The sequence below is a fragment of the Colias eurytheme genome, chromosome 6, assembly GCF_061535395.1.
Source record: "Colias eurytheme isolate Ceu_HAF_F1 chromosome 6, ilColEury1 Martin Lab GWU primary, whole genome shotgun sequence".
NCBI classification, from domain to species: Eukaryota; Metazoa; Arthropoda; class Insecta; order Lepidoptera; family Pieridae; genus Colias; species Colias eurytheme.
Genome location: NC_142985.1, coordinates 1,436,919 through 1,457,897, shown reverse-complemented (window position 1 = coordinate 1,457,897; position 20,979 = coordinate 1,436,919). Strand labels below are relative to the sequence as shown.

At 33.7% G+C, this 20,979-nt stretch overlaps 4 protein-coding genes across 4 annotated transcripts; 2 read left to right on the top strand and 2 right to left on the bottom strand.

Annotated features, from left to right (window-relative positions):
* Positions 1 to 116: 116 nt before the first annotated feature.
* RnrS (ribonucleoside-diphosphate reductase subunit M2) lies at positions 117 to 9,207 on the top strand. Its single transcript, XM_090102427.1, has 6 exons — positions 117 to 305; positions 375 to 599; positions 772 to 1,007; positions 1,279 to 1,507; positions 7,450 to 7,668; positions 8,725 to 9,207. Exons 1-6 carry the CDS (start codon positions 246 to 248, stop codon positions 8,875 to 8,877), a joined length of 1,122 nt encoding a protein of 373 aa, XP_089958553.1. The 5' UTR covers positions 117 to 245; the 3' UTR covers positions 8,878 to 9,207.
* A 1,360-nt stretch (positions 9,208 to 10,567) lies between these two features.
* OstDelta (oligosaccharide transferase delta subunit) lies at positions 10,568 to 16,680 on the bottom strand. Its single transcript, XM_090102425.1, has 10 exons — positions 16,532 to 16,680; positions 16,012 to 16,190; positions 15,637 to 15,905; positions 14,610 to 14,771; positions 13,836 to 13,983; positions 12,953 to 13,389; positions 12,303 to 12,450; positions 11,858 to 12,002; positions 11,172 to 11,402; positions 10,568 to 10,820 (listed from the first exon to the last, which is right to left on the bottom strand). The coding sequence occupies exons 1-10, from the start codon at positions 16,542 to 16,544 to the stop codon at positions 10,681 to 10,683; spliced, it is 1,872 nt and encodes a 623-aa protein (XP_089958551.1). The 5' UTR covers positions 16,545 to 16,680; the 3' UTR covers positions 10,568 to 10,680.
* Positions 16,681 to 16,945: 265 nt separating this feature from the next.
* Positions 16,946 to 17,559, top strand: ATPsynG (ATP synthase, subunit G). Its single transcript, XM_090103321.1, has 2 exons — positions 16,946 to 17,107; positions 17,244 to 17,559. Exons 1-2 carry the CDS (start codon positions 17,068 to 17,070, stop codon positions 17,501 to 17,503), a joined length of 300 nt encoding a protein of 99 aa, XP_089959447.1. The 5' UTR covers positions 16,946 to 17,067; the 3' UTR covers positions 17,504 to 17,559.
* A 279-nt stretch (positions 17,560 to 17,838) lies between these two features.
* mRpS29 (mitochondrial ribosomal protein S29) lies at positions 17,839 to 20,700 on the bottom strand. The gene is made up of 8 exons (XM_090103320.1): positions 20,514 to 20,700; positions 20,151 to 20,364; positions 19,840 to 19,932; positions 19,423 to 19,568; positions 19,025 to 19,185; positions 18,509 to 18,650; positions 18,154 to 18,246; positions 17,839 to 18,065 (listed from the first exon to the last, which is right to left on the bottom strand). The coding sequence occupies exons 1-8, from the start codon at positions 20,589 to 20,591 to the stop codon at positions 17,877 to 17,879; spliced, it is 1,116 nt and encodes a 371-aa protein (XP_089959446.1). The 5' UTR covers positions 20,592 to 20,700; the 3' UTR covers positions 17,839 to 17,876.
* Between the last annotated feature and the right edge of the window lie 279 nt (positions 20,701 to 20,979).

Sequence of the window (20,979 nt, the reverse complement as noted above, 5' to 3'; positions counted from 1 at the left end):
TTTATTGTTTTAATAATCGGTTATATTGATCAATATTAAAATCAAAAGTCATAAATTCGTGTAAAATTCTGAACGTTTCTTTGTTCCCGCCAAATTTGTTTAAATGAAATGTGTCATCTCGTTTGTTTTCACGACCGCTTGTCGGGAATAGCGCGCATTTGCAAGGAGATTCTCATGCAGTATAGCTGTACTGTTCCAAGTAATATATTTCTTAATTTAAACAACTGAAGCTTATAAATTTCACAATGTCTTACATAGACGGCAAAGAAAACCTTAACAATGGATTAAACAACGTGCATATCAAGGTAGGTTTTAAATATAAAGTTTTAACCTAGTTTTATAAGACTAGGTCTTTATTCATGATTTATCTTTAGTCCCCAGTGAAGAACGTTCTATCAGAGCGCAGCAATAATAAGACTGAAGAGAAAATGGAAGTTGAAAAGGTGTCAAATGTTGAGTTTGACCCTCAGCTCGAACCCCTGCTGCGAGACAATCCTCGACGTTTCGTCATTTTCCCTATTCAGTACCCGGATATCTGGAAGATGTACAAAAAGGCAGAAGCTTCATTCTGGACAGTCGAAGAAGTGGATTTATCAAAGGTTTGATATTTCATCATTCATACATCTGTTTACATCACGAATAAATTAAAAAACAACATATGTAGTTACCTATCTTGATAGATTTTTTAGATTTTTTTATTTATAACACTATATAACACCATTTGTTGCTTTTTCATTATTAGGAATTAGTATTGATTTAAATATATTACAGGATTTATCAGACTGGGAGAGTTTAAAGGACTGTGAGAGGCATTTCATAAAACATGTGTTGGCATTTTTTGCTGCATCTGATGGAATTGTGAATGAGAATCTCGTTGAACGCTTCTCTCAAGAAGTGCAAGTGACAGAGGCCAGATTTTTTTACGGCTTTCAAATTGCTATGGAAAATGTACATTCTGAAATGTATTCACTTCTCATTGAAACATACATCAGAGACCCAAAGGAGAGGTATGATTTGTTTTGTTCATAATGTTTTTAAAGAAATAGCTTGTTTAAATACATTTTATTCAAGTCTAGCTTACCGCCCGCGGCTTCGCCCTCTTTGTCTAAAACCTAATAAATTTTATACTAACACCTTCCTCTTGAATCACTCTATCTATTAAAAAAACTGCATCAAAATCTGTTGCGTAGTTTTAAAGATTTAAGCATACAAAGGGAAATAGGGACAGAGAAAGCGACTTTGTTTTATACTATGTAGTGATTATCTATTATTTAACAGGGACTTCTTGTTCAATGCAATTGAAACACTCCCCTGTGTAAAAAAGAAGGCAGATTGGGCACTGCAGTGGATTGGAAGCAAAACTGCAACATTTGGTGAAAGAATTATTGCATTTGCTGCTGTTGAAGGAATATTCTTTTCTGGAAGCTTTGCTTCCATCTTTTGGCTGAAAAAGCGAGGTCTCATGCCTGGACTTACATTCAGTAATGAACTGATCTCTAGAGATGAGGTTTGTATGATTGATATTATTTATTTATAATTGTATGTCAGTATTAATGATTCCATTATTGTAAGAAAACACATAAACCCTAATTGTAGTATGATAGGGACAGAATTAATTTAAAAAAAGACTTGTGGCACTCGGGGACTGCCGAGGTAAAGCTATTGCATGCTATGCCTTCAAGCCACACCTCCGTGCCCGTCGGAGTGGGGAGCGTGAGGTTTTTTCGTTACGGAATTTCTCAATTCGGTCCTCGCGCTCAAGGCCCACGATAGAAGCTATGCAATAGCTTAAAATAGATATAAATGTATTTTTGGATCAATTTTGTCTTGATATTTATTTTCCCGAATGTAACCTACTTCCAGTCCTAAATTCAGGTCAATCTAAATAGATTGTAGGGTTGCAAAGTTCAATAGAATATGTGCTATCTTGATATCTTTTAAATGTAACTAAATAATAATTAAAATTATCTGTAAATTATTATAACTAAAAAAACTTAGTCATATGACCAGTTGTAATTATTTACTTTTAAAATTGGATAATTTACATAAAAGGATGTATGCCTCAACCCCATTACAGTTAGTCACACCTGGCTTCACTAACTCATTATAAACATCTGGCTTACAGTTGTTAGTGAAAAAACTGTTTACTTTAACGTTTTTTTTTTATGTACATACTAGCTTACCGCCCGCGGCTTCGCCCGCTTTGTCTAAAACCTAATAAATTATATACTAAAACCTTCCTCTTGAATCACTCTATCTATTAAAAAAAACCGCATCAAAATCCGTTGCGTAGTTTTAAAGATTTAAGCATACAAAGGGACATAGGGACAGAGAAAGCGACTTTGTTTTATACAATGTAGTGATACAAACATGCTATAAGTTTTTACTGCATTTTAACTACTTATAATATGATAAATTGATGTACCTACCTACATCAATTAAACAAAAAACATGGTGTAATTTTTGAAAAGTAATGGTAATGGTAATAGCTTATTTCCCTTATCTTTGCATGCTATCATGCATGTACAATTTATCATTTAATTTTAATGAAAACTGGTGATGTTAATCAATAATGTTATCAGTATCTAATGTAATTCAAATTAATTTCCTATTTTCACTATAAATTACATCTTATTTTTTGGTCATAATACATAAACTTAACCATTTATTCATTCAATTTATAAAAATTTCAATCAATTCAATTTCAAATTTTCAATTTTTGAAGCATTTTTGAATTGTCATAACATAGTTTTACCAATTATTATTTTTTTAACCATAATCATTGAAGTAGTTCAATGATTATGGTTAATTAAAAATAGTTATGCATTTTAATCTAGAGATTAATTCAGATGCATGTTTACAAAACACATTTTTTGTCAGTCACATTCTTAAACAAATTTAATTTAAAAATGGATTTGCATCTAGAAATTATTTAAGATATAGCAAATATTATATAGTTATAGATAGACTAACAGTTCATGGATTTTCCTGTTTCAATATTACAGATCAATATAAAGTAATTGATACAATGCAATACTCAAGTTTGACGAGTAAACAGTTTCATTGAACACCAATAACATCCTACACTGTATTACACCTCATAATTTGCATCAACAATCCTCACTCTGCCTTTTTTGTATTTTATCACACATTCATAGTCTCCTGTATGTTGATTTTTTAATTTATAACTTTAATTAATTACCTAGTCACCATCATCGAGATAGTATGTACTACGTACTAGAGAGGCGATCGCTACTACACTCTCTTTAACACGAGCTAGAGGCAAGAATCACAAGTCTCTTTAGTCTGTGCCGGACTGTCCCCCCGCTTGCCGCGCCAATACGTGTTATTGCTCTGTTCAAAATGCCTTCGTGTGTGCTAAGATATTGTTTTAACAGTTCCCATAACACAAACAAAGCCCGAGGAGTGACTTTTCACCAGTAAGTTTCCTTATTATGAGTAAGTCATGCATTTTACTAATATTGTTATCATTTTTCGAAAAATCACCACGCGTTCTGCGTTTCGCGCCATTTTTCATAGACTAACAGCACAGACGTGACACTATCGATGAGTCTGTTAAAAAAATGTAACTGGATTTTTTAACTATGAATATACAATATATGTATACTAGGAAAGATTACCGTGGTGTAGTACCTAAATATTTATACTTTTACCCGACTACGCAAAGTAAAACGGTAGGTTATATTAAGTAATATTTATTTATTTACCTATTTTTATTTATTAAAAAAAGGTTCATCAACAGTTGTTCCAATAGGATTTATAAATTATTATGCACAACAATTACAAATAAACACAACATTCACAGAAACTAATACAGTAAAATTTCCTTAATCGCGCTTCCTTTATTCGTGTTTTCACTATTCGCGGATTAAAAAAATGCGACCCAATTTCTATATTCGCGACTAAAAATTTTTTTTATTCGCGGATTTAATAAGTACATACATAATAATAAAATTATTCCAATAGGTATCTTACCCAATATCCTTGTCAAATGGACTAATAAGAAAGTAAAATAGATCTTATTACAAGTTTGCCTAAAGTACATAATATTATGTTCTTAAATGATATCGCCGAGGCCTTTGACACAAGCCGCCTTTGTCGCAAGCCGCCTCTGCGGCGATTGATGTTTTTGAGAATGTAAATAAACAGAATGGAAGCAACCTTATAACTCAATAAATAAAGTATATTTTTAAATGTAGTTCCGTTTATAGTAAAAGCCGCTTTGCGTATTTATTTTTACGTCTTTCACATTAGTTACAAAAATTGTGATCGAGTAAGGGGGCGTCCATAAATTACGTGAGGTGTTTTTTTTTAATTTTCTGCCCCTCCCTCCCCCCCTGGTGAGATGTCGTGAGATTTTATTCAACCCCCTCCCCCAGCCTCGAATCTCACGTGAGATTTTTCAAAATGTGAGTTTCTTATACGTAAACGCCATCAACATTGAATCATCGTATCCATTTAATTAGGGCTATTATAAACCAATACTCCAAAATTCGATTACATCATGAAGCAAAAACTGATAAAACTATTGATTACTACACAAAACGACAAAAGCTTACTAAATTGATATTATTTAAAGGAAATTAAAATACATAGTTTAATATAAAATCCTCTTTTTATTAATTCCCTAGTATCAGTACCACCAGATAGTACCGAGTAAACAGATTGCACAATGTGTCGCATCTGCACGCATTGCTTAAGGACGCTGTCACAAATTTGCGCTACTCAAATTTAGGTATTTTACGTCGCAACGTGGGCCGCGGGAACATCACGCTTATTATTTTTAATTTTTAAATTTTATTGAAATTGATTCCAGAACTTATAACGAATTTTAAACATTCATTTTCTTACTTTTATTAGTAGGTACAATAATTATTCTGATAAGTATGTTAGTTAGTAACTTAAAAAAGTGTGAGTGTTTTACAAAACCTCTAGGAATTCTATGCAATATCTAAGCTTTTTAAGAAATGTTTAAAATACTTTTTTAAGAATTATCATACATATTATGTTACCGGCAATGTATTAAATCCGGCATTGTATACAATTCTTAGAAAAATATGTATGTTATTCCGAGATACGGTCGGAATTAAATAAATTAGATTCGTCACATTACCTAGGATAGGAAGTCTGAACTTTTCCTAAGGAGCAAACACATTTGCAAATGTAGGTGGTTTTTGGGGAAGCTATTACCCATATGAGGTCAAAACTAAAATCAAAGATGGCGCCGAAGAAAATTTTACATCTTTTCGTCATGGGTGTCATTTTCATGGTTTTTGGGGTAGCTATTAACCAATATGAGGTCAAAACTATAATCCAAGATGGCGCCGACAAAAATTTTACATCTATTCTTCATGGGTGTCATTTTCATGGTTTTTGGGGTAGCTATTAACCAATATGAGGTCAAAACTGAAATCCAAGATGGCGCCGACGAAAAATTTGACATCTTTTCGTCATGGGTGTCCTTTTCATGGTTTTTGGGGTAGCTATTAACCAATATGAGGTCAAAACTAAAATTTAAAATGGCGCCGCCGTAAATTTTACATATTTTCGTCATGGGTAAATTTTGCATATTTTCGTCATGGGTGTCAATTTCATGGTTTTTGGGGTAGCTATTAAGTATTAACCAATATGAGGTCAAAACTAAAATGAAAATGACACTCATGACGAAAACAAGTAAAATTTTCGTCGGCGCCATCTTGAATTTTAGTTTTAACCTCAAATTGGTTAATAGCTACCCCAAAAACCATGAAAATGACACCCATAACGAAAAGATGTAAAATTTTCGTCGGCGCCATCTTGGATTATAATTTTGACCTCATATTCGTTAATAGCTACCCCAAAAACCATGAAAATGACACCCATCACGAAAAAATGTCAAATTTTCGTCAGCGCCATCTTGGATTATAGTTTTGACCTCATATTCGTTAATAGCTACCCCAAAAACCATGAAAATGACACCCATGACGAAAATATGTCAAATTTTTCGTCGGCGCCATCTTGGATTTTAATTTTGACCTCATATTGGTTAATAGCTACCCCAAAAACCATGAAAATGACACCCATGACGAAAAGATGTACAATTTTCGTCGGCGCCATCTTGGATTTCAGTTTTGACCTCATATTCGTTAATAGCTACCCCAAAAACTATGAAAATGACACCCATCACGAAAAAAAGTCAAATTTTCGACGACGCCATCTTGAATTGTTTCACCCCACCAATCTATTCAACAATCCATAAAAAAGAGCATCTCAGGCAAGGTAATTTTTAAAACATAATTTTAAATTACAAATAATTGGATAAGAAACTTATACAGTTTACTCTTATAAAGTATCAAAATATATTTCAAATCACGAAAACGACAGTGCACGCAAAATAATCTTTTTCTAATTCGTTTTATTTTTGGGACGAGGAGCGATACACCCGTCCTTCCAAGAGCGCTTCTGAGCGCGGTCTGACGACCCGCGAGAGCAAAATGTATGAAGAAATCGACAAGTATTTTTAATTTAGCTTATAATTGAAATAAAATTTTGATTTAGATACAAAAAAATTATCAGAATCTATAAAGGACTATATATCCCTCAATAATTTATAGGTAAGAAGATAGATTAGGCTTTTAATTTTCTTAAAAGTGTACCGGTTTAGACTCCATTTTTTTCATTTTATGTCATCATTGTGCTGGGAAAATCGTATTTCAGCGACAATTTTGTATGACGTCGTACAATTTTTATAAGATGATCGTAGAACTGAATATATTATCTTTAAATTAAGATATTACTTTGTTCTCACGTGTAATTGCTTTGAGTTAAAATTGTACCGTAAAATAGCGTTTTTTGTTAAAAATCTGTAATAGCACCCTTAATCTTTGAACTTGAAGCCACGCCTCGCTCGTTCCACACGTACCCCACCACATCGGCCGCGCGCAATGTTTTTGTTTGGAATAACCTCTCTAGTAGTACATATATCTCGATGGTCACCATAGATTATTAATTCTTATTATTTGTGAGTTATATATTCAACTAGCTTTCCGTCCGCGTATTTTAATGCAATTCCCATGGGAATAAGATTTTTCTCTCCGGAAAATAATAGCCTATATAATAATAATTAGTTTTCCCGCCAGGGCTTCGCCCGCGTTTTCAAAGGAGAACTCGCATAGTTCCCGTTCCTGTGGGATTTTCGGGATAAAAAGTAGCCTATTCCTAATCTGGGCCTCCGGCTACCTTCTTACCTTGTTTCATTGTAATTGGTTCAGTAGTGAAAGTTATGTGAAAGAATAACAAACATTCATTCATTCTCACTAACTTTCGCATTTAAAATATAAGTAGGATTAGTAAGGATTTACTATTATAAGTAGGATTAGTAAGGATTTACTATTCCCCTAACTAGAACTTACAAGCTTCTTATTTCCACTTAAATAATCATTTCCTCAGGGCCTCCACACAGACTTCGCGTGTCTCATGTTCAAGCACCTAGTACAGAAGCCCACTAGAGAACGAGTGTTACACATAGTATGTGAAGCGGTGTCTATTGAACAGGAATTCCTCACAGATGCGTTACCTGTGCGTCTACTGGGCATGAACTGTGAGCTGATGTCTCAGTATATCGAGTTTGTGGCTGATAGACTATTGGTGGAACTTATTGGAGAGAAGGTAACTATCATAATCTATACTAATATTATAAAGCTGAAGAGTTTGTTTGTTTGTTTGAACGCGCTAATCTCGGGAACTACTGGTCCGATTTGAAAAAATCTTGCGGTGTTAGATAGCCCATTTATCGAGGAAGGCTATAGGCTATATAACATCACGCTAAGACCAACATGAGCGGAGCACTGCGTGTGAAACCGCGGGAAAAAGCTAGTTATTATTTATATAAGTATTTATTTAAAATTATGTGTTGCATTTTCAAAGAAAAACCCGCATAGTTCCCGTTCTTGTGGGATTTTTGGGATAAAACCTATCCTATGTGTTAATCCAAGTTAGTTAAATGCGTGCGAAATTTCATTGTAATCGGTATTTGCGTGAAAGATTAACAAACATACATACACATCCATCCTCACAAATTTTCGCATTTAAAATATTAGTAGGATGTATCTTTATCAATTATCAGCCATTGTTTTCCATAATACAAGCGGAAGCTTGTAAGGGATCAGATTGTGCTGTGTGTGAAAAATTTCCTGAAATATTTAATTATTTATATATTATTGAAATAAGAGTGGTTTAACCTCTTGACGATGCCCCTGATAACCCAAAGCTAAAGCTTTCATCAGGTTCAATTTTAATAGTAAGCTATAAGCATTGACATTGCATTATGATAAATACAGGCACATGTTCATTCATGTGTTGAGTTCAAGGTTACGGTCTATGCACATGATTGCACATTTTCCTGATTAATCATTTCTAAAATATTCTGCAATATACGCACTTTAAACCCTTAAAATCAATCTTAAAAAACAGTGTGTGTTGAGCACACGTGTAAGAAGTGAAACTTCTTTGGCAAGACCAAAATCATAGCCCTACTCCATGACCTGACGGTATTGCCATGACGCGACCTTGATATTTTACTCTCAACTCGCCTAAAGAGGTTACACTTCAAAAATTCTGCACACTCCATTTGGTATCCGTATAAAAAACTACGAATATTATTCATTTTTTAACTTGGTTCAAATTTGCAAAGAAGTTTATTCTAACAATTTTAATATTTTGCAGCATTACAACACAAAGAATCCATTTGACTTCATGAACCTCATCTCGTTGGAAGGCAAGACAAACTTCTTCGAGAAGAAAGTCGGCGAGTACCAAAAGTGGGGAGTCATGGCCAACCCTATGGACAATGTCTTCACATTAGACGCTGAATTTTGATGCGATCTTTATAAGATCTAGTACAGTATTAGAGACAAGATATTCCGCAAAAATTACCAGTCGATTTGGTATAGCACGAATCAATAATATAAGATTAGATGTATATTTATATTGACTAAACTATAACTATAACTTGAACTATAGACTTAATTGTGTACCTACTTAATATATTATTAAGAACATAGATTGTAAGACAAATCGTATCTCAAACAGTGCTTTGAAGTGATTGTGTTAGTTTTAATTTTTAAGGAAAGAGAATGTTATGAAGTTTGACTAATGATTTTGTGATATATTGTAATATGGATTTTTAATAAAAATATTACACAATAACACTGTTATTTATTTAAAACCAGCCTAAACAATGTTTCCGATTGTACCGGAAAAAAAAAGTATTAAGAATTTTCAAAACTCTATCTCAATTTTCTCTTAAGCTCTAAGCTACTTGTAATATTTCACCCGCTTAGTTACCGTTCTCATAGATTTTTTTCCAATAAAAGCACCTCGGTAGGTACCTATCTTTTTAGGATCTCTGAAACTATTAATACATACCAAATTTCATTTAATCGGCCCTGAGTCCTGACTTGTAGTGTGACTTGTAGTTATTTAAATTACTACATACGGCATACCTAGGTATTTAAAATTTGTAGGGATATACATAATACATACTTATGAACTCGAAATCTAAATTTAAAATTATCAAGTGATAAAAAAACTGCTGCTATAACTGGAATGCATTATCGAAGCTTACCTAAATCACAGAATAATAACTAGTAGCTAGCCTAAATGTAAAGTATGTAATGTGTACCTACAGAATACACGCATAGTGCATTATTCCAATAAAATTCAGAAGGTTCATAACGCGCGATGCACCTGTGTTCATAAAAAATATAATCCAATGCGTTGTCAGTCTGACACCAAGTCCCGCAGTTAGTGCATCATTTTGGAAATAAGCAGCGAACGGCGAAACGCTTGAGTGCGTAAATTAAAGAACCGCATGATGAAGCAGATGCGTGCGCGCGTTGTCATCAATATGCTGCGTTACGCGGGACATTGTGCCAATCGCCTCCAACGCAACGTACAAGAAAAAATGCATGAATTATTTAAAGATAATGATCTAATTTGTCGTCTCTGAGCTAGTATATTTTGACAAATTCCTGATAAAATGAATTCGATCTGATTGACGAAATTAGGACTGCTTTGCAGATATGTACTGCTACTGCTTAGCTTCTATTAATTATAATTAAAAATGTTTACAATTATTATAATATGTTCGGGGTTGAATTGGCTTACTCGGCGAAATTATTTTTCAAATCCCATAATTTTATTTTTACAAACAAAATCTGATCTATCTTCTTATTTTTAAAATTAGTTTAGACACATTCAATTCAGGGAAGTTAATAAAATAAAAAACAAGTTTCGTCTTTGTTGCATTTATTAAAATAAAAACATTCACTAACACACAAAGAATATTTATTCTTGCAAGTTGTGACAAAAATCATATACATAATTAAATACAATTAGAACAATGAACTAGGACCTACTAATAAAAATTAATGGTTTTCAAAAGTTAAGTTTTGGTTGAAAATTATGTAGACCTGTAAATATTGATCAACGTGTATTTATAACTTAACTTTTATAAATAAATCATACTGCATTTTATCGGCAGTTTTAAAATAGTCTAATGACAAGTCTCTCACATACGAGATCAGTCATAGCACGCTAAACGATTGCTCTAAAAAAAAAAAAGGAATCCACAGATTAAAACACCATAGACAATGTATAATTTATTAAGCTACATGTACACTACACTCGCTTCTTGTCAGCGAGCCGGCGCAGCAGGCGGTGGCCCGACAGGAACGTGAGAGCGCCCAGCGGCAGCAGGTAGCGGAGTGTCGCGAACATCGACAGTTGCAGCCAGAACAGCGCGTATAGACCGAGAGATGCTGAAATAAAAATTATCATTTAGTAATCGGATAGGTAAATGCACGTGTTTTATTTAGATTTGTAAAAACATGCAATTTGTTAGAATATTTGGTATTTTACTGATTATATGATGATGATTAGTTTCAAAGTAATTCAAAACTACCTACATGAAATATTTATGATTTAAAGCGATTGATGGTGAGTAAAAACTAATGATGATATATGTTGATCTAAAAGTAGATTTACTAAGAAATCTAATTAATGGCCTTTATAAAAAGTTAAGAGTTTTTTTTTATTTCAGGCCTAATTACCATAAATGGTACTTTAATCAAATACCACGTGTTTAACAAGTGGCAGCTCATAATACACACCTCCCAACGCCAAATGGAACACGAGCGCCGCGGGCGTCACGGGGAAGTTGCCAAAGTTGAGTCCCAATCTCGCCCACAGCACGAGCAGCAGCAGCAGCGGCGCGGCGCACGCGGCCGCGAACACGTCCGACACGAGCCGCGGCGGGCGCGCGTCTGGCGCGCGGAACGTGTGCGCCAGCTCGGGGAGCGCCGCGCGGGGCGGGGCGGGGGGAGATGTGCTGCGCTCTACCGCTAGAAAAAAAAAACAATTGTATTAGGGCTTGTCCACTCAGCGATATTTTAAAGTGAAACTTCTTTAGGCACGTTGAGAGTAAAATTTCAAGGAAATTGAACTTTGAATCTTGTCAAAAAAGTTTCACTTCTGACACGTGTGCTTATCACACACGCTCTTTTTATTATTGCGTATTACGCAATCAGAATTGTACCTATTACGAAGTAATTACTTGCGGTGTAATAACTGTCACCCAACTACCCTCACTTGTTAATAATAATTTTTGTAATTGGTTGTGATTTGTTAACAACTGACTACATTAATTAAGCAGCTATATAAAATAGCATTAGGTATTTTTATACTATCATTAGTTCAAGTTAATATTTAACCCAGTCTCATTTAGCATTCCTAACAAAATAATTTAGAGATTTCGATTACAATATCTATTAATATTGTACACGTCACAGCCACTCACCCACAGCGGAGTCCTTGCCGAAGTTGAACGCAACGGTGCCGACGTCCCACCGCAGCGGTGCGGCGGCCGCACTGTCGCCCACCAGCACGCTCACTGCGTACGAGCCCGACACACCGCCCACGTGTTTGGCGATTGAGCCCACGTTCTATGATGAGACATTGAAAAATAGTCCATTAATTGTATGATAGTATGTTCCATAGATTAGATATCAACAGATAATCTCTGTAATCTAACTTGTTTTACAATTTTATGGTGACATATTCATACTCAAATAAAATGTTGTTATGGTTTTCGTAAAAATATAACAACATTTAAAATTAATTAATTATATTGTGTTATAGTTTATATGTAAGAAGATGCAACATAGACGTTAAACATATTTTTTTATAATCACTAAATATTGAAAAATAAAGAATTACTTCAGTTCAAACTCAATCACACTCACCAAGTCAACCTTATATGCCTTTGTATTATCAGGCTCTGCGACAAACAGTGCCTCAGTGGTATCATCAATTGGAGCGATTCTCACAAACGCTTGTTGCACTACCACTGCCTTACTCCACTTGTCCTTTACCGTGAACTTGAGCGACACCCTGTAGGAAATAATACACATTTTAAACATTTCAAGTTATTTATATTTTACACTAGCTGTTCCCTGCGGTTTCACCCGCATTGCTCCGCTCCTGTTGGTCTTAGCGTGATGATATATAGCCTATCTGTGTGAGCTTTCCTCGATAAATGGGCTATCTAACACCGAAAGAATTTTTCAAATCAGACCAGTAGTTCCCGAGATAAGCGCGTTCAAACTAACAAACAAACTCTTCAGCTTTATAATATTAGTATAGATTATATTATAGACTCGATTTAACCCACTTTAAATAGACAGATTCCAATCATTCTTATCAAGCAACAGTAACGGTAAATTAATTTAATGATTTTATTTTATTAAAGCATGTTTTACTTTTTTTTATATATTTATAGATAATAAAGAATATATTATACAAAGATGATGATAAACTATATTTTAACAAATTGGACAGATTCTTGTGTAGCAAATCAAATAACATAGACATAGAAAGAATAAATTCAACTCACTTCTGCAAATGATCAGCCTGCAGCACATCTGTTAACTTATTGGGGTATGTCAGTGTTGTCAATTTCGGGCTAGTCGTGCCATCAACATCACCGATACCAACTTCTAAGCTGTTCACTTGAATTTCACCCAACACCGCTACCACAAAGTTCGCCGATTTAGATCCAGTCGCGAGTGAAATCTTGTACATGCCATATTGAGTCTTAATCTTGCTCAAGTTAAGGACGAAAGTAGTTGGATCGTTGGCTTTCTGCGTGAGCGGTTGTTTGGATAGAACAACTACGTCATCAGCGAGTCTTGTTCCTGATTGGGCGACGACTTCCTCAGGCTTGAGGTAGGGGATCGGTCTCGCTATCAGATCGGTGACAGAGAACTCGATTGTGTCTATTTCTGATGTTATGTACTTTCTGTCTTTGAAAGAGACACTGATTGGAGTTGGCTGAGGAGAAAAATAATAAGGTTATTTCTAATATGGGGTGAGTTGTTTTGAACATATATAGAAGTAAGCATATGCAAATATATGACGGCGCTACGATCAATGTTTAAAAAATATATACAGCAACGCGCGCGCACGACTCGGGTCATTCGTTCGCCGATCGCGATGATACATTACATTTAATTCATCTATAATTTTTTGTGAAACAATGAAGAACTACCAAACAGTTACAATTACTTGTCAGTTCTATAGTTGTTTAACACAATAAAATCATATGCAATATAATTATAAAATAATTTGTATGAATATAATACAATAAAATAATAAACAATAGTTATATTTAAGAAACTAAATTATATGGCAAAAACGGAACATGATAAATTACACCCCTGAAAACACATTTATATTCATAAGCACATACATTCTCAAAAACAATCCAATACACGCACCTGATCGTCAGCAATAGCGAACGCAGCATCCAACAGTAAAGCAGCGGCTCTAGGTGTAGTAGCCGAGCGGCGGGACACGAGGTACGCTGCAAACTTGTGTCTCTGCTCGTCAGATAGGGGGGACGACTTCTTGAGCGATTTGAATGTTCTGTGGGGTGTATAAGGTGCAATGTATGTGAGGGATATGAGAGTGTAGTTATTATCATGGTTGTTGAAGTGAAACTTCTTTATCGGGGTTGGAAAAAATTTAGTATAACATTTTTTCGTTACGCGCCATCTTGTTTTTATCCCTACCACGCGTGATTGACGTATTTCTGTAAAGTTGCTTATAGCAAATTATTTTTTGAAAAATAAGGTCATAAAGAAGTTTCACTTCTCACGTGTGTACACTAGTACACGCACACATTTTTATTGATACATCTCTATAATACTCATTATAAAGTTAATTTATAACTGAGAAACAGAAGTTTATCATAAGCAAACTTCAAAGTTTACATCTAATCTAATATATATCAATCTAGTATCATATAAATTATAAACATGGAATTCTTTTCAACCGCATTGTAAATTGCAATCTTTTAAATAACAAACTTTTTAATAACAAACGAGTGGCTGAGTTGGTCAGGCATCCGCCCCGGAATGGCGCAAAAGGATGCGCGGGTTCGAGTCCCGCCTCGTGATCGAATTTTTTCTATTCTTTATAAATTTATATTTATAAAGCATTTGAATGCCATAAAACCAAAAAAAAAAAAAAAAAAATTCAACAAACTTTACCTCAGAATGGTAGTCAACAGGAAGGAAGTGACCGGCAGGCCTCCCTCAAACTGCAGAGACTTTCCATCACTCTCGTCTGCTGATAGCAAGATGCCCTCAGAATGCTGAGCGGTCCACGCACCACATCCCATGTGTTCACATAGAGCAAATACATAGCCATAGCTGAGGGATGGAAGTACAATTTATAAATATTTTATACTAGTGGTCCGCCCCGGCTTCGCCTGTGGTACATATCTTCTTATATATAAAAATGAATCGCAAAATGTGTTGGTAAGCGCATAACTCGAGAACGGCTGAACCGATTTCGATAATTCTTTTTTTATTATATTCCTTGAAGTACGAGGATGGTTTTTATGTAGAGAAAACGTAAATATGTACCACGGGCGAAGCCGGGGCGGACCGCTAGTTTCACAATAAAAGGTAGCCTATGTTCTTTCTCAGTGTCTAAAGATTATCTGTGCCAAATTTCATCAAAATCGGTCCAGTAGTTTATGCGTGAAAACTGAAAACCATACATACATACATACATATATACAAACCTTTCCTCTTTATAATATTAGTATAGATAAACATTTAATAAAAAAAATTGAAGACCTCATTGTCAATTTAACAAGCTCTTGTTGTAGCAAGTGAAGTATATATTTATAAGTATGTATAAGGAAAGCATATATCATTTCTAAATTAACTTCTTATACTTCACTTCTGGATATTGTATGAATTTTAAATGTTATTCTCAAACAATATTTAGGGTACTTTTAGGCATCAGTTTGTATTGTATTATCCAAGTTTAATAAATTGCTGACAAAGATTTACCCATTGATACTGTATCTATGCAATTTTTGTGACGTAGTTAACCCATTGACCACCGAGCGCCCCGATCGGGGCGCGACACAATAGATTACCTATTGTGTCTGTGATTCCGGGGACTGATGGATTAAACAATGAAGACAGGGTTTATATTTATTATGTACAACACACATTAAAATAGTTCATTTCTATAATTGATAACAATAAACATTTTACTTACTTTATTGGTGTGTCATCTTTCTTCAACAATTGAATAAGATTCTTCAGTGCATCTTCTTTATCATAGATGGTAGCTTTCTTATATACTTTCATTGAATAAACTGCATGATACAACTCAGCAAGAGTGGGATCCTTCTTGTCCAAGATCTGTGATGTTCCACTCAACACATTTGGTGTGAGGAAGTTTTGGCAGCCAGATAATTCAGCAGCATTTGTAAGGTAGAAAACTTGTTCAATATTCTTTGGATCATACTGGGCTGATTTTAAATCCTGAAATTAGAAAAAAGGTTTTACGAGTTAGATTTTTCGAATTGATAATGTTTACTTTAAATTGTTATGAATTTAAAGTAAACAAAGTATATGGTATATAACATACCTGACAAATATCAGGAATTTTAGCATTGAGTACTTTCAAACCTCTAAGGGAATAGTACACTGAGCTCAATTCTTTGCTTTTTATTCCTTCTTCAAGTATACCTTGTAACCGTTTCACATCGATTGTACCTTGTAGTATTGCACTGCTTATTACTATGGTGCATAATAACACCGACAATTCTGAAAATGTAAACAAGAACTTATTGTGTGCGTCGTGAGGTCGTAAGTGAAATATTATTATTGAAATAGGCTAGATTAGACATAATGTAAAAGAAATAACCTCAGATAATATAACAAGCTAGTATAAGCGCCGGCCTAGAGAACCATGACGTGTCCCAAAACATTTACAATTGGATAATGTTGAACTATTATTATTATATAGTATAGTATTTAATTGTGATTCATAACTGTTTTGCTATAAAATACGTGTTGTTTATCATTTAAACATAATAAAATCAAATTGAAACAAAACCCGGAGAAAATGTAAATAGCGTTTTTTGACAGCGGTGATGATAACTTACCCCTAAAAACCATATTTTTATATTAGAATCACAATGTGCTTGATTGATTATTTAATTATTTATTCAATATAACTAATAAATCTTAGTTTAAAATCTCTTCATATCAATAAATGCTGCCGGTACCACCTTCGCAATTTGACGTAAAACGAAGACGTAGCATTCAATGTTGCTATTTCTTAAATTTTCGGATTCTCACTTGGTTAAATGAATGTAAATTGTTGGGTGGTTGGGACGCTATCCTTGTAAATCTATCCAGTCATTGAATAAAATAAAAACAAAATTCTAGCCAAATTTTAGAAAATAAAGAAAAGAATAAAAATAATAAGATTCCCGCGGATCAATCTTTCTTCTTTTTCTCAAGTGGCAATCAATCTTTCTGCGTATATCTGTATAGATTAAAAAAAAAAAGCATTGACATTGACGTTTGACATTTGCTAAAATTGCGATTTCAGTCCATTCCAAAATCAAAAAGGGCTCGCTTTCGGGATACAAAATCTAGAGTTCTTTTGTTTCAATTAACATAATATCTCGAAAATATGGCTGGCGCAGTAGCTAAAATACCGTCGTTGATTAACAGTACGTAAAATGTTTATAAAGTAGTAAATAAATTTAAGTTATGTAATATTATGTCGCAGGTTATATTGTCTGCTAGAATTTAATCTTCTCACTTTATTTTTGAATTAGTTAAATTTTTGGCGTATTTACCTTGCAGCGGCGATTGCTGACTTCAGGCCCAAGTTTGCCATTTTCATGAAGTACGCTAAGGTCGAGCTGGCTCCTCCCAAACCCAGCGAGATTCCACAGATCCGGGCTGGAATAGCCAAACTGTTGTCAAGTGCCAAGTCTGGTGCATGGAAGCAACAAACTGTGAAGCAGGCCACATTAAACACCCTTGTCGGAGCTGAAGTGCTTTTCTGGTTCTATGTCGGAGAATGTATTGGAAAGCGCCACATTGTTGGATACAACGTCTAATTTAATCACACCTAATGCACTGTAGTTATAATGTTCAATAAAATCGATAAATTATATATATTTGTTTTATTTTTATGTCCTAAAAATATTGAGTAAAAAATAGTTTTACTAGTAATTATTGTGGTAAAAGTTAAGATTTAACACTACAAATGAATTAAAACTACCTGCATTATAGCTAACCATCATGAAAACAATATTATTGTTTTTTTAGTTTGAGTATATTATGATAGCCGAATCTTTCATATTGGAATTCTTGTAACTCTTTTAATTTGTTTCAGCTATGTTCTTTTAATAGGGTAGGTAGTATAGGACAGAAAATTAAAGAAAAACACTCATAATAATAAACTACTTTATTGACTAGTTAATTCATAATTTACAATGGCGCACACAGTTCCATAAATCTAAAAGGATTGCATGCGCTTGTGAGTTTGAGTTCTGTTTCAGTTTCAGGGGGTCCTCTCAGCCATAACCTGTCCCTGTAGTAGTTGGAGCACGTAAGGAATTCCCTGTCAGTATAGCGATCAACTCTGATTGGCACAAATGGGTCTAAGTGGTCAAATCCCTGAAAAATATTAACATTGATATATGACATCTAAATAAAGACAATTTATGTGCGTCATTTAAAAGTATAAATAAGTTAATAAACAAACCTTTCGAAACAGTAATTGTTTAGGTAAATACGTTCCTCTTTCGCCATCTGGATTGGCAATTGCATCTGCAGTTACCACCATCACTCCATTGCTCTGAAAAATTGTAAACAGTTCAATAAAACTATATCAGCACAATACACAATTATTTAATAATCATAACAGTATTAACTACAAAACATAACAATAAATGACAATAATAAAATTAAAGAATTTAAAAAATGTATTTGTATCTATTCCTTTATCTAAACTAGCAAACATTCTTAAAATCTTTTTTAATTTGAAATCATAAACATAAACTGACTGAAAAAATCATAAAAGGTAAAAATCTTTATAGACATAATAAAATAAACATTACCCAGTCATTTTTAGTAAGCTCCAAAAAGGATGTAGTAAGAGTGACTTCCTCAGGGGCCACCTTCTTTTTTGTTGGTGTTTGCAATGGAGTGGTGGCGTTGAAGAAACCATTAAATCCATCAATTGCAACAAAGGTCTTGCATCTGTTTTTTTGAATAAAAATAAAATGAATATTATGATGAGAATGAATGAGATATAAGTTAAATAAAAAAGACAGGTTGCACTCCGGGAGTGCCGGCAGAAGTGAAAACTTGATTATTAACGTTGAGCATGTTTGATATTTTGGAATGGTATCCATCTTACGCTTTTTCGATCAGGTCACGTGTCCTGACGCGAGTTTAAGATTTTATACCCATTACAGAAAAAGTGGTCAACGCCGCTAAAGAAGTTTTCACTTCAATAAGACAAAATCTTGTTAAATAAGCAAATACATAATATTTATTATTTAACCAGGGGATTATCATGATTTTTTAAATATTATTGGTATTAAAATGATGAAAAACATTAAGTTACTTACACTTTTTGATTTGACAGCTGCTTCGCCTCATGTACAATGGCATCAACAACATCACAAGCATATTTGACTCTTGTTATCCCGTGCTCAACCAGCTCTAATAGAGGCGCTCCAGCTTCAGTCTTCTCACGTTTACTCCAGACATACTCTTTAGTTACTTTTAACTAAAAGTTAAAAAGAAAAATTAAATAAATAGGTACTTAGGTACATCGAGTTTTTTTTATTCTGTTTGATTCAAATTGGATAACAGATTTTGAACAGAATTTATTTTCTTATAGGTATTACTTAAACCAAGATTTCAAACACTCACTGTAAGACAGATAATAATATAATAAAGAAATGACATTTAAAATCAGTTTAAGCATTTAATTTAATTTCTGAAAATAGAAACTAAATTTTACCTCAGGTGTTTTTAATAAGTGTTGGTTCTGCGTCTTGAAATGCAACAACCAGGCAGCTGCATCAAGTGGCAGATCAACAAAGCCCTCACGAGTGGTTGAGTTGGACATTTCCTTGGTACGGGGCACTCGTCGTAGCCAGTCAGATACTAAACAAAAATAATTTATATAGGACAAATAGATAAGCAATAATTTATTTATTCTATATTTGGTAAAATATGTCAAAAATAACATTACAATGTCGCTATATATTCAATATAATGGCTATATTAAACCATTTCCAAAAGTGAATAACATCAATATCAATATATTTTATAATATCTAATATTATATTTCTTTAAATTAAATAAAATTTGCCCGGATATAATTCTATATAGGTTCAATTTAATTTTGGTCATTTTTTAATTTACAAATACATACCCCAAGGTACATGTACAATCAGATATCCTTCTTCAAATGCATAGTGAAGCAGATGTGCAATGGTCATTGACTTTCCTGTTCCTTCCTCACCATCTTTAGTTATTTAGTTAAGGAAATTGGATAATTCTTATAAAATAATAAACAGCATGCACATGACAATTTTTTTGATACTGGACTAATTTTTAAAAACAGTTGTATAGAGCAGAATTGAATAGACAAACGTAAATTAAACTTAGTTCACATTTTCACATAGTTATCTAGAAAACTTAAACTAAAGAATCCTGTGAAACAATGTTATTGAAAAAGGATACATAATACGTATCTAATAGCAGGCTTGTTGAAATCAGAAGCTTTAATACATTCAATTATATCCAAACTTGGTTGACGGACCATTATTGATGTTTCAGCAAATGTTTTTGTTTGCTTCTTGAAAGACTTCGGTAGCCCTCCATGGCCGTATAATTGTTTGCACAAATCTTTGTCGACTGTGTAAAATAAGCCGATTTGATTTTCATTGTGCTGTGTCTGGAAAAATAGAAATTGACTTAGAATACGCTATACTTACGTTTGCAAAACAATTGTTGTACCAAGTGTATAGAATTCATATTATTACAATCATTATCAATACAGCAAAAGTTTCTAAATTTAATGAAAGAACTTGGTTTAATACATACAGGTGATGCCTCATTTGTTCTGAATGTAACGGCTTGACTGTACCGACGACATACATAACGTATGTTGCGGGAAAGCATTTTAATTATTGTATAAATACTACTATATGTTTAATTTATATAGTTTCTCTTAATTTTTTATGAATTAGATTATAAACAATCACAACAGGAACATAACCTAAAAAGTCATGTGACAGTGACATCTATGTCATAATAAAAGACAGATGACAGCATAGACTATACAAACTAGAGTGTGTGTAATGTAGGTAATAAATAATTATTCGTCCCCGTTGTCCGGCGTCTCAGCTGTAATATCGAACTTTATGGCAACAACTGCTGGATAAAGATTTCCAGACCTGCATTTGAAAAGGAAAACACGGTCGCACTCTTAGTCTTGGTTGGTGCTACGTAGTTTACCCAGATTTAATTTATTTATGTGCAAGAAAGACAATATGGATGATTTTCTATA